Source organism: Rhagoletis pomonella, unplaced genomic scaffold, assembly GCF_013731165.1.
Source record: "Rhagoletis pomonella isolate Grant_MI unplaced genomic scaffold, Rhpom_1.0 Rhpom_scaffold_00001, whole genome shotgun sequence".
NCBI classification, from domain to species: Eukaryota; Metazoa; Arthropoda; class Insecta; order Diptera; family Tephritidae; genus Rhagoletis; species Rhagoletis pomonella.
Window position 1 is genome coordinate 42,601,710 of NW_023458555.1, and position 14,249 is coordinate 42,615,958.

The 14,249-nt window shown below is 34.9% G+C and overlaps 2 protein-coding genes across 2 annotated transcripts; one reads left to right on the forward strand and one right to left on the reverse strand.

Annotated features, from left to right (window-relative positions):
* The first annotated feature begins 2,239 nt into the window (after positions 1-2,239).
* Positions 2,240-4,041, forward strand: LOC118744267 (splicing factor 3A subunit 3). The gene is made up of 2 exons (XM_036477168.1): positions 2,240-3,056; positions 3,109-4,041. Exons 1-2 carry the CDS (start codon positions 2,378-2,380, stop codon positions 3,939-3,941), a joined length of 1,512 nt encoding a protein of 503 aa, XP_036333061.1. The 5' UTR covers positions 2,240-2,377; the 3' UTR covers positions 3,942-4,041.
* Positions 3,964-4,873, reverse strand: LOC118744276 (mitotic spindle assembly checkpoint protein MAD2B). The gene is made up of 3 exons (XM_036477180.1): positions 4,784-4,873; positions 4,242-4,735; positions 3,964-4,183 (listed from the first exon to the last, which is right to left on the reverse strand). Exons 1-3 carry the CDS (start codon positions 4,794-4,796, stop codon positions 4,067-4,069), a joined length of 624 nt encoding a protein of 207 aa, XP_036333073.1. The 5' UTR covers positions 4,797-4,873; the 3' UTR covers positions 3,964-4,066.
* Between the last annotated feature and the right edge of the window lie 9,376 nt (positions 4,874-14,249).

The following is a 14,249-nucleotide window of genomic DNA, read 5'->3' on the forward strand; positions in this document are numbered from 1 at the left end:
TCCCGCGGGTGCGCAAAACAGCCCAGAAATCAATCCCGTACTCAACAAAATGGGTAATATACTACGTTTAAAAAAATACAAACATTTTAGCATGATTATTTTCATTTTTAAAATCAACATTAATATGTTACTGATCGCATCTCTTTTAATAAACTTACTCAAAATTAAGAGATAATGTGCTTTGATAGTTGCAAATAAGTATGGCAGACGAGAGCTTTCTGCTTGGAACTCTTTGTTAAGATTTTTAATTATGGGGAAAATATACGATAGAAATAAAAACAGCATTTCCTTCTGTCAAGTTTGCAGATCGCATACCGTTTAAGCAGGAAATAAAATAAAGTTTCAAACTATCCCATTGCTCAACTATTTAACTTAACACAACGCTTTCTAGTGAAAGCCATCGTGTTTGAGATATGTCCCAGATTTTTTTTAGTTTTACCGAACAGTAGTCCTGAAACTCCTTCAGTTCACGTATCCTCTTTGGAATGTGAGAAATTATTTATGTATGTTGCAGCACAGTGTCTCAATGACAATTTTTTACAAGCGTAGCTTGAGCAAAGGTGAAGTGAGTGGCATGTGCACTTCATATAAAATAAATCGGTACTCAATAATGTTTTCAGCCTGCCCAAGTCTCCAGCCATAACATTGGCTCCATCAGTGGCCAAACCAATTAGGTTACTTATTTTTAAAGGCAGGATTGGCAAATGTTTAAATGGTACATTTGACAAATATTTATATGCAAAATAATGTTTGAAATTTATATTTTTATAATTAAGAATTGAAAAAATTAATTCAACTATTAGACCAAAATCTTACTTTGCCGACCAACCTACCAAATGAAAAAGAAGCGACCAAATTTGGTCCGAAAAGATTACTAGTGGCCACACTGCTTCAGTCAATGTGGCATCCCTTTGAAATTGTCACTATTGTGCTTAGGAATGTTCGATATTTAAGAAAGTATCGATATCATGAATCGATTTAATTCATTGCATGTAAAATCGATATGGCGATATATCGGGCTGGACAATACCGATATCGGACAAATCGATGTTGAAAATCCTACTCCCAATTGAATGGAATATTAGACCTGCTTATCAACTCAACTAATTGTGTAATTTCCATCTTGTATATTTACTGAGGATTAAAGCGGCATGCTGGTCGACTCAAGCGATTTGTCAAACCTAAAAGCTAAATAAATCACACAAGCTGTTGATTAAGCCTACTTTAGTATTTTTCCATGCACTTCTTTGTAGAAGAAAAATAAATTTCAACTTAAATATCGATATTGCGGGTAAAGTATTGATGTCTTCGATATATCGACCTTGGAATATCGATTCAAAAAATCGATTATCGTGCGATGAAATATCGAAATTCAGAAAAATCTATACGATATCGAACCTTCCTAATTGTGCTTGTCAAACAAAGTACTGACAGCTATACATTGGTAATAACGCAATTTTTATGAGCCTAGCTCAATAGCGCTGGCGCCGTCTGTGTGTCAGCGCACTAGCTCAAGGCAATAGCGCAGTGTACTGATTTGAACACGGCGTCATCTGAGTGTCTCCACTGCACCAATCGCCATACAGTGTCATATATAGAATACAGCAGTGCCATGTCTATTGTTTCTTTAATTTTCGGCGCTAAACAACACGTTTGCCGCCAATCGAATTTAACTGCTAAGGTTGTAGTAACAATGAACGTAGATAACAAGAAAGGACAACTCGTTATAATGCCCTAGTGCATTTTTTGATTGGATGAAAAGAGAAGGCACGCCCGCCCCTGTTGTGCACTTTCGCCACAATTATAACGAGTTGTCCCTTCTTGTTATCTACGTTCTTTGGTAGTAAATTCCGCGATATTTTTATCACTCCTGAGTAAAAGCTCTAAATTTGCCAAGATACATAAGCTTCTGCCGTTCTCACCTCTCAAAGGCAAAAGCAAAGTACATGTCAGGACGAATTTACACAAGCTGGTGTTGATGGCGAATTTAGATTTTAACCGCTGTACTTATTAATGTCAAAACGATGTGTTTGTTGTAAACAAGGCGAATTCATATTAAAACAAACACATAATTTTGACATTAATAAGTACCGCGGCGAAAATCTATATCTCCATCAACACCACCTTGGTTTAATTCGCCTTGGTACAATAATTTTTCAAATAATTAAGGCCAATTATTGGCGCTAGCACTTTTCATTTATTAGCATTGGCGCGGCGATTCCGGCTACAGTGTTAAGGCAAGGCGCCGCGCACCACAGTGTTACCATCCCTACTGACAGCCGCATTTTTCTGGTTTTGGGTGATATTAAAACGAAATAAATAAAGATCGATTAAACAATTATTTTTGGGTTGATAAAGCACTAAATACTTTGCATTTATGGAGACTCTTCTGGAGCAGCAACGTCGCTACCATGAAGAACGCGAACGTTTAATAAAACTAATGGTAGACGAGTATGCAACCAAGAAGAATGGCGAAAAGGAGCGTATTCACTCGGAGCAGAGGTTGAAATGCTTGCTGGATCTTTATAATAACTCGACCGCAAAGTTAAAGGAGCTTTACGAAGATAAAGACAATGAGCGAAAAGCCGAAATCCAAGCCCTTTCAGGTCCGAATGAATTTAATGAATTCTATTCACGTTTGAAGCAGATAAAGGAATTCTATAAAAAGCATCCGTCAGAGATAAGTGTCCCGCTTTCGGTTGAATTTGAAGAACTCACAAAAGCTTATAATAATTTAGATGAAATGTCGGCCTTAGTTGAATTCACCGACGAGGAGGGAGGTGGCCGCTATCTAGATCTTAACGAATGCTACGAACAATATCTTAATCTTCGCGGCGTGGAAAAAGTAGATTATATCACTTATTTAATGACTTTTGATCACGTCTTTGACATTCCTCGCGAGCGAAAAAATCGTGAATATCGAAAATATATTGAAAACCTAAATGGCTATTTGCACACTTTTGTAACGCGTATACATCCTTTACTCGATATCGAAGCTGAACTAGTTAAGGTGGAGCTGGAGTTTCAACGTCAGTGGTTGCAGGGAACTTTTCCAGGTAAAATCATAACTGTTATTTTAGTATTCTTAATTAAGCAAATTCTTTACAGGCTGGGCAACCAAGGAAACTGAATCCGCTTTGGCCAACACTGGTGCCCATTTAGATTTGTCGGCATTTTCCAGCTGGGAGGAATTGGCTTCACTTGGTCTAGATCGACTAAAATCTGCGCTGATGGCTTTAGGCTTGAAATGTGGTGGCACTCTGGAAGAACGTGCTCAAAGACTTTTTTCAACGAAAGGAAAGAAGACTCTAGACCCCTCTTTAATAGCAAAGAAACCGGCAAACAAAAATGCGAATGTGCACTCTCGTGATAATGAGCGTCACAAGGAAATCGCACAATTAGAAGCTTTGTTGTATAAGTACGCAGATTTATTGTCGGAGCAAAGAGCTGCCACCAAAGAAAATGTCCAACGCAAACAAGCGCGTACAGGTGGAGAGCGCGATGACAGCGATGTCGAAGCAAGCGAAAGTGACAATGATGATTTAGACGATGCAGATGATGTTCCGTACAACCCTAAGAATTTGCCTCTTGGCTGGGATGGCAAACCAATACCTTACTGGTTGTATAAGTTGCACGGATTAAATATCAGTTATAATTGCGAAATTTGTGGCAATTATACGTACAAAGGTCCAAAAGCATTTCAACGACATTTTGCTGAATGGCGACATGCGCACGGGATGCGTTGTCTTGGTATTCCAAACACTGCACATTTTGCCAATGTGACACAAATCGAAGACGCTATCACATTGTGGGAGAAACTCAAGTCACAAAAGCAAAGTGAACGCTGGATAGCTGATCAGGAGGAAGAATTTGAAGATTCTTTGGGCAATGTAGTTAACCGTAAGACATATGAAGACTTGAAGCGCCAAGGATTACTTTAAGAATAGTACGAGGTTAATACATAATTTATTCGCTGTAAAAATATGGAATGTTTAAAAATACATACATAAAAGTTATATAAATCCTCCTAAAAGTAATATATATTTGTCTTTTATATGTAAATAAATTAAAATATTTCTAAGTTCAAGATTAATCCTATGCTATATAAATGGGTAAGTGGTAGGAGCGATATTACACGTTTCTCCTGTTCCAATTTTAAGTGATCACAGAGCCAAGGGAAGTCCTTAAACAAATAAGCTATTTATTGTTCAAACCCCACGAATTTTTAACTATTTTCTTACCTGATAGTATGGATTGTGACTAAATTTTACAAATGCTTCTTGTGTCGTATTTAGTGACACCTTGAATTTGGCACCTTTTGGTAGCTTTTCCAGAGGTTTCAACCGTTCGGCTAGTTTGTAAAGTGAACTCCGCAATTCTTGTTCAAAATCAATTAGGAACCTATCATGAAGCATTGGTAGCTCCGCTTCTTCCCTTTCCGGAACATCGATGAATTGCTGCAATTGTTTAATATCGAATTTGTAGCACTCGTTCAGAGGTACCTCGTCATGATAGAACTGCAGTAAGACACATTCTAATTCTCCTTGTTGTTGTAGACTACGCGCTGCTTTTAGAACATTAAGAATGTAGGAATTAAGACTAGGGAAGATAGACACATAAACAGGGACATTGTAAACGCGCCGCTTTTTAAAAATTTGCTCCGGATATAAGCCGCGTACATAAATGATATGATTAACGAATACTTCCAGTGCTTCAATTAGGATGTCTGTTAGATCTTTAAAAATGTGTGAAATTGAATATTTTTATATTAACAATTATTTACCTTCGCTATTCATATTTTACTTTTAAATGTATTATTTTATCGTTTGTTTTCCGTGGAGCTTCCTAGACCTGAGATACAATCGATAGTAACGATAGTTGAAAACTGTCGCCACTATCCTATACCCTGCAAAAAACGGCTGACCATATCGGAAACAAACTATCGATTGTAGGCTCGCCTACTTATGTACATACATACATACATTAATGAAAATTTTACTTCATTGTTAGCTGTGGTGAAAAATAAAGAAGTCGGTGAATTTAAAGAAAGAATTCATCAAAATCCGTATATTCTATTTGTATATAAAAAAATGAGCAAAAAAACCTTTTTTAACGCTATGTGGATAGAGAAGAAAACATTTTAGGCCAGTGCGCTTATGCCGACTATGGAGTCAGTGACTATAGTGCTGAAATACAGCGCAACGCCAGCGTGGAACTCCAGCAGAACCTAGGAATGGAGGTAGTTGTTAGCGACGAAAATTCAGACCCCTATGAAAAATAAGAATTGTCTGAGCTCAGTGGCTCTGAAAAAGCTTGCGAAATTAAGTTAATATTCGACAATATATTTTTACAAATAAAACAAACACATAACCTAAATCGAATTGTATTTTTTAACTTGGTTTCATGTATTTTTGGATATTTCGCTGCCAACTATTCAATAATTTATCAATTATTTAGAGGTTAGAATAGTGGTCAGAAAAATCACTCATTATCGCGATATTTTCCCAATAGTTTCATCGCTAAACTCACTTGTACATCACCAGCTAGAAGACATGTGTGAGCAAGTTAACATACTGTAAGGTAAATGCGCCCGTGTGTGTGCAAGAAAGGGATGCACTATCACACGCCCAGAGAAGTGGTCACTTTTTTCCCCAAGCCCATACAAAACTAGCCGCTAAACTGACGAAAAGTTTTAGTCAGTTTTCCCAATAATTTAGCCGATAATCATAGGTCAGGCTTCTTGCAGGGTATGCTATAGTACTATCGATACTATCGATGTTTTCAACTATCGTTTCGAAAACTATCGCGTGGCGGTACTATCGATAGTATCCCAGACCTAGAGCTTTCGTTCCTGTGTTGTATGGGAACATGCCTAATAGACCTGGGATACTGTCGATAGAAATATCGACAGTTAAAAACTTGTCGCTACTATCGATAGTTTTTGAAAACTATCGATGTCGGTTTTAGGGAATCTTCACAATGTCTCTTCGTTACAACTCTGCAAGTTACTATAGCGCATATTCATAGTCATATTTAGTTCACAACTAAGTCGAAACTATCCTAAGTTACAACTAGAGCTATTCATAGTCGCCTTAGTTTCGACTTTTCTGGCTAAGTACCAACTTAAAATTTAGTTTCGGCTGCAGCTGCAATTAAGTCGTAACTAGGAAGAAGTATTTTATTAAATTAAGGAACAAAAGACGAAATATGTAATACCATGTGAAATATGTAGAACATGTGTTTTCGTCCATGTAAAATCTATCAAACGAAAACCAGTTTTCGCTGAAAACTACTTGAAAACTCACGTTCAACTCGTTCCAATCGGTGTCTTCACTAGTTTTTTTCGATTATTTGTCGAAGTGGAAGTCATATTTTGTCATCTTTAATACGCTATTTCGTATTTATTGTTAATTGGCTGGCCAAAGTAAAATAAGAATGAAAGTAGGAGGTTGCTAATTAAAAGAAAATGTGGGTAAAGCATTTTGGTTTGGTTTGTTTTTGTGTAGCAAAACTGCAATGAGAGGATGTAAGAAATGTCAACGAAAACACTAACAGCAGGTGTGAACAGCCTTCAGCCCACAATTCCAAAACTCGTTTTCAAAGCGTTTTCGTTGTCGGTCAGAACATGGTATAAGAATTAAGTTGACAGAGCGTGATTTTGATAATATCGAATGATCTCCAATTGAAATTTACAAAGAGCGATTCATTTGTATCGGAAGATGAAATTAAATACGTATTACAATTCGAATAAGGCTACATCACAATTTTATAATTGGAATGATTTACATAATTGGGCAATTCACAAGGTGTCGTATTTGTCGTGTTTGTCGTGAAGTCATGATATTTCATGACAGTTGTAAAAATGTTGTTATTGTTTTGTGAAGAAAAATAACACATGACGATACAACTCTGCAACCTATGTTTATTCGGTGTTATGTGAGGTTAAGTGCGGAGATATAATAAATAATCGTAACAGGTGTTCACAACCGTCGTGTTTTAACACAACTTTTGTTAGGAAAATATAATTTCACAACACCTTGTGAATTGCCCAAATATGTAAATAATATATGAATGCTCCAATAATAAGTCAATTTCAAGCTTATTCTTTTAAAGCAAATTAGTGCATAACATTTAGATATGTGTTTGTATGTTTCACTGCATACTTTCGATAAACATCGACTTCACATCATTGCGGTAGTTCTATAAGGCGGAGAAATCAGCTGATTTTACAACACCTTGTATAACTTCGCCTTGGATCTATTAATTTTACTACCTGGTTATACTCGCGGCGAATTCGCAAGGATCTATTGATTTCAGATGCTTTCGTTTTACGTTGCGCTCAAGTGCATTATAATCATTTGCATTCATTTACTAATAAAAAATATAATTAATTGATAGTTCACTCCGTTCAGTTACTTCCATTATAATCCAGGCATTAGCGTGGTTTCCCCACATAAAAATTACAGAACTTAATACTATGTCCACAACGGAGATTAACCACGTGGTTATGGCTGTGATTGGCTATCCCGATAACCCACTTGATTTAGCATCATCAAGAAAAATTTCGAATAACGATTTGCGAAAAAATCATCAAGTGCACCCTGCGAATTTGCAACCCTTTACAAGCGTTCCTTTCCGATGCCACATCTAAAACCTGTGTTTTTCCCGCCATCTGTGGGTCATTAGCGGTATAATTGGAAAATGCATTCACAACCAGTGTTTAGATGCTCATCCGATAAGACGGATTTAGCCGCTTTTTAAATTCTACTCTTCTCCTCTTCCAACTTGTTCTACTTCGTTTTTTCATCAAAACGAACTGGAAACCACATCGAAAGTCTAATAGGGCTTTAGCACGAGGCGATTTTTCAGGCAACTTTTAGTTTAAAGCAAAAATCGTCTCGTCCGAACGGCCTTTCAACTAATCGCTTTCAACAAAGTTGGTCGCCAGCCAACTTTGAGCTCGTTCAACTTTTTTTCCTTGCAACCCTGTGTTTGTTTACATTCTGTATCAGTGTTGGGTAATGAAATTGTTCCTTCAGTACGAAATCTATGCAAAAAATGTACTTTTCGGCTATATATTGTATACACTTTTTAATTCGCTCATATATTTTCTTAGTACATTCCCTTCAATACCAATGATTTTATGGTATTCATGAGAAAGTTTTATTGTATATGTACATACGTTTACGTATTTGACACTTTTACAAATTTATTCCACGTGCACATGTACTGCATTTAACGCAAATATGTATGCACACATTTTCAGGTATACATCTTAACAAAAAGCATATTTAAGTTATTATTAATGGATTAAAGAGACATTTTCTTTGGATTCAGTACTAAAATTTGACATTTTAATAGCATTTCAAGTGCGTATCAAAACTTTGCGACAAGATTTGACCATTTATCTTAATATTATTCAATTTTAATTATTGTTTGTAAAAATACGATTTATATTTTAAGAAAAGCCGTACAAATCCAAGGTTCAAACTTTGTGCAATATTAAAAAAAAAAATCACTTTCGTAAAAATTTCGAGCTTTTTAATTCGATTTCCTAGATTTATTTTGAGCGTGCTGTTTTTCACCCCATTAATTTTTAATATAACTAAGTTTTTTAAGATTTCTTTGATGAAGGTGTTGCTAATTTTCTCATATAAAAAAATTGTCGAACACACTTCGTATGGAAGAAAATGGCTGACATCGTCGACAAAAAAAAATGCCAAGTTCAACGGTAAGTCCCAGCTACTTTAAGCTTGCACTTTATTATACTAAAATTGAATGGGCTAAAAACTAAAGAATATTAAAAAGCTCGAAATTTTTACGAAAGTATGTTGGTTTTTGGATGTTTCGCAAAGATTTAATCTTGGGTTTATACAGTTTTTCTTAAAGAATACATTATATTTTATAAACAGATAATTAAAATTAAAGAATAATAAAATAAATAGTAAAATCTTGTCAATATGTGAGTGCCGTAAAGGTATTATATTTAAGAAAATATCTTCATATAACTAACGAAGACTTTGTTTCTATATGAAGCTGACTTCGACATTTTGTTTTAATAAAACTTAGTATCGAAAAGTTTCTTTAAAAATTTGCCTAGGCTATATATTATACTGGTTCGTTCAAGCCATTTTTCAAAACTTACAAAGGTAAATACGAACAGGCGAACAAAAGGGAATACAAAAAATTTCTTGCTGTGTATTTTCAGAGCTATATATTTATAATAATAATAGATTGGCGCTTACACATATGTTAGTGTTTGGCCGAGCTTCTCCTCCGAGCTATATATTTAGTGGCAGAAAAAAAGGATTTGCTTGCGAAATTAAGGCAAAGGAAGTGTTATCTGCTTTTAAGAAAAATCCTGGACTTTCGGTAAGAGATGTCGGCAAAAAATTAAACATGTCGTCTTCGTATATACAAAAAGTATGCAAAACAGCAGGACTACGTTCTTACAAAGTGAATGCAGCACCTAATCGCAACGGTGGGCAAAATTTGTTGGCGAAACAACGTGCTCGGAAATTGTACGACAGTCTCATACAAAAATTTGGCTGTATTGTTATGGATGACGAATCGTACGTAAAAGCCGATTTTAAACAATCCGGGGCCGCGAATTTCACACTGCAAATAAAAGAGACAATGTTGCAGATAAATATAAAAACAAAAAGTTTGACAAATTTCTAAAAAAGTTTCTCATTTGGCAGGCAATTTGCCAATGCGGCTTCCAAAGTGATCCTTTTGTAAGCACTGGTACAATTAACCAAGATATTTATGTTAAGGAGTGTCTGCAAAAGCGACTTTTACCTCTTATACGGCTTCATAAAGATCCAGTGCTTTTTTGGCCTGATCTCGCGATATGTCATTACGGAAAAATGGCTTTAGGATGGTAACATAGAAACAAAGTGTATTTTGTAGCAAAAGAGGTGAATCCACCTAATTGTCCAGAGCATCGGCCGATCGAAACCTACTGGGCCGTTATGAAATCCAAACTTCTTAAGACCCACAAAGCTGTAAAAAACGCACAACAATTCAAAAATAAATGGCAGATGGTTTCCAAGGAAATCACTGAAACTTCTGTGCAAGGGCTAATGAAGGACATAAAGTCAAAATTGCGATCGTTTGCTTATTACAAGGAGAATTAACTCTTTTTTTAACGAATTTCAATAAAACTAAGTTTAGATGTAAATATATGTAAATATCGTTGAATTCCATTAATATATTTATGTTTTAGAACGTTTTAACTGTGATCAGTTTTTTTCGTGTACATTCTTTATATATAAAAATGAAATGTTTTTCGTATGACCGCGATGCCTGACCAAACGGCTGAACCGATTTCAATTCTCTAAAAAGTGTTTTTTGGACCTTCTGTGTGGAAGGTTTTTCGATTTAAAAAAATGTTTAAGTTTTTGTTGTTGTTGCCGAAAAATGAAGAATGCTGAGACGTCACGATTTCACAATTTCATAGAGTTTTCTGTACATTAAATGTCACTAAACTACTAAACGGCTGGACCGATTTGGTTCATAAAAAAAACCAACCAACTGCCAAATTCCGGCGAAATGTTATCAGTTCTCTCACAAGAGAAAAATATCCCAAATAGTACGCGAACAGAAAATTTGCAGAAATTTGCAAGTTAGACGAACAGCTGATATAATTTTTGTTTACATTCAAAAGTGTAAAATTTAAAACGTACGAAAAGTCATCACAAAGTGTTATACTGACACAGTTTACTTATTAAACAAATAACTACTTATTTCTTACAGGTTTAATTAGTCGATTTTTTTAATTTTTAACTTCCAAACCATCTAATTCAATTTTGTGATTTGCGTAAATACGCAACTATTATAAACATGTGTCAACTAGGATCGGAATATTCCTAAAAACTGCATTTACTTGCCGATTTGGCTCATTTTAGAACATACTAGCGGTACCCCGGTGTGCTTCTCTACACCAAATATTGAAAAACGAATGAAAAATCCTGGAATTTTTCTATTTGATTTTTTTTTCACATAACCCATCTGCATATACCGTTTAAATTTGGTAGAATTCGTGCACTTATTTTTTTTTATTTAAGATGGGAGGTGCCACGCCCCCTTTTCCAATACCGCTCATTTTTCTCCATGAGTATGGAATTATTTCATATGTCTCTATACCAATTTCCAGTAATCTACCACAAATATTTCAAATATACCAGAAGAAAATTTTTGTTAGTATGAGTGGTGCCACCCCCTTTTCCGGATTCGGGGAAACTTAAGACAAACCATCTTCATAATAACCCGACTACGCCGTATAAATTTGGTTGAAATCTTGCACTCATTTTTTATATGTAAGATAGGAGGTGCCACGCCCTCTTTTCCAATACCGCCCATTTTTCTCCATGAATATGAAATTATTTGATATACCGCTATACCAATTTCCAGTACTCTACCACAAATATTTCAAGAGATATACAATATAAAAATTTTAGTTAGTATGGGAGGTGCCACACCCCCTTTTACGAATTTGGGCAAAAATCGCCACATAAACATCTGCATGATAGCCCGAATATGCCGCACAAATTTGGTTGAATTTGGTGAAGCCGTTCTCAAGTTATATGGTCACACCAAAAACGTTCACTTATTTTAATATTTTAGTTAGTGTGGGTGGTGCCACGCCCTCTTTTCAGAATTCGGGCAAACTTCGCATAAACCATCTGCATGATAGATCGAATATGCCACATAAATTTGGTTAAATTCGGTGAAGCCGTTTTCAAGTTATAAGCTAACTCACTAATTTTTATATATAAAATAGAGGCGCCACGCCCCCTTTTCCAAATTCAAGCAAACGCCACATAAACCATCTGCATGATAGCCCCAATATGCCGCACAAATTTGGTTGAATTCGGTGAAGCCGTTCTCAAGTTATGAGGTCACACCAAAAACGTGCACTTATTTTTATATATAAGATGTAAGCCAATTGAAAATAAATATTTAGACTAAAAACTTATTAGATAGGTGGCATTCTAGCCGAGATATTCCTAAAATTCTTATACACTAGGAGAATGATAGATATTTTAGTATATAAAAATCCCGTGTCACTGTGTTCGTATACGCTAATCTCCGAAACCGCTTAATCGATACCAATGAAATTTTTTTGGTATGTATGGTTGGTTCCGACTTATAAGATATTCGACAGTTTTTCTAGTTTTAGAAGCCTTGGAGAGGTCTTCTATCTTAACACTTAAATAGCAAAACTTACACGGTACAAATTAACTATCCGGAAAATTTTCTGCTAAAACGTAACTAAATTTTTTTTTTTTTATCTGAGAAGAGCTTTCAAGTTTATCGATAAATTTCAATGATTTGATACATATCGATAGGCGTAAACCCCTTTCAAAAATTTACTGGTTTCGGTGGACCCACTGCTGATATATTTCTAAATATTCCCAAAGCTCGTACAAAATTGAAATGTGAATTATATCTAACTATGTATGTAAATTTGCATCGCGGGTGAATTCAAAAGCAAAACTCGGGGTGACCAAAATAAAACTAAAACATTTTCTGTCTATTATTATTTATTTCTATTGATTAAAATAATATGATTACACACTTGAAGGTTTTAAAAATTAGAGCTCGTAAGTCCATAAAAATACTCTCTCATCTGAGGAGTTATATTTTTTAAGAGCACTTCGAGCCCCAGCGTTATTTACATTACCTTCACTATAAGCTCATCAAATGTTCGGCTCACTCATGACTTTAGTTATTTGTGTTGATGGCATCATTTTTATTTTTATCGCTCCCGAGTTTTAAAGTGAGGCGAAAAATATTTATCACTCACATTTTTAAACCGCAAAACTGAAAACAACAAAACGGCTAAGCTTTTACGCCATACTCTTAATTCAAAAACTGACAATAGAGAAAAGAACGAGAAATCGATGGACTTGTCATTTGCGCCTATCACAGTCAGGTGTTTGTGCCACGTGAAGTGAACAGTTTTAAGGTCTCGAAAATCCCAGGATTCTTGGCAAGTAATGCCGGGCTTTCGGGATTTGTAATTTGCACTGATGGAAATAATAGAAACTCCTTTTCTTGACCAGTATTGGCTATATTTCTTTTTTTTATTTAATAATTAATATTTTTGTATAAATGTCTAGCTCATGTGCATATAACATATAACATATAATGATAGTTAATTTTAAACACAAATATCAATATATTCGCGAAACCAAGGGCCAAATATAGTAAAATTGCGTTTTTGGTTTTTCACTCTGACGCCAGTAATTCAAAAATGATTTAAAAAGTTCAGAGAAATGTGCTTAAAGAAGAAGTATGGGTATCAAATTAAAGAAGAAATCCTGTAGAATTTAAACAGATTCAAGTTTCTGGTGCAGAAGGACTGGTAAATATTGAAAATGTCCTTTTCAAATTTACCCTAGAAATTTCGCAATATTTATTTTTGAAAAAATTATATGTTAGGACTTATATAAACTCAATAATATCCTCGAATTTCGTCCTTCTAACTTTATCAGCGTAAGAAATTACCTATTCGTCCTTGTGAATCCAAAAAAAATTGTATTTTTTTAAATCCTTAAGAAATTTGCATTTGGTACTCACATTTTTATTCTACATTGCATTGAATTTTTCAAATAATTTTTGGAATTAATCATATCTTTGAAATTACAAGTCCTTTAAAATAAATCCTGACATCAGAGAGAAAAAATAATAACACCACTTTAAATAAAAAAGTAGGTTTCGAACCCATTTATTTATTATTTATTTTATGGTAGGAGAGCTTCTCAAACAATATAGAAGCAAAAGCTCCGCATAGACTATTGCGAATGCGAATATTCGCAACAACCCTGGTCCAGACCACCATTTGTGCTATAAATATAGCAAAGATATTTATGGCAAACCTAGTCTAGATATGAACCTCGTCGTATGTAGCATATCAAAGACATACAATTAGAAAAATTCTGGGAAATAAATTGAGCAATAAAACATTTTGTTTTGTTTACTAAGCAAATGTTTATTTTTCGCCTTTTGCAAATTAAATAAGCTCTCTGCAAGAAGGTTTGTAAAAAAAATATATATGGTATATGGTGAACAGAAATATCCCGTTTCCTTTACAGTAAACCTTTAAGTGTGGGCAACAACGATATTTTTCAAATAAGACAGATCGGAATATGCGCTCTCTGGGAAGCCAATGGGGCGCATGTAATAGAGCCATGGGACGCATGTAATAGACCTGAATTGATATGAAGAGACATATATGTATG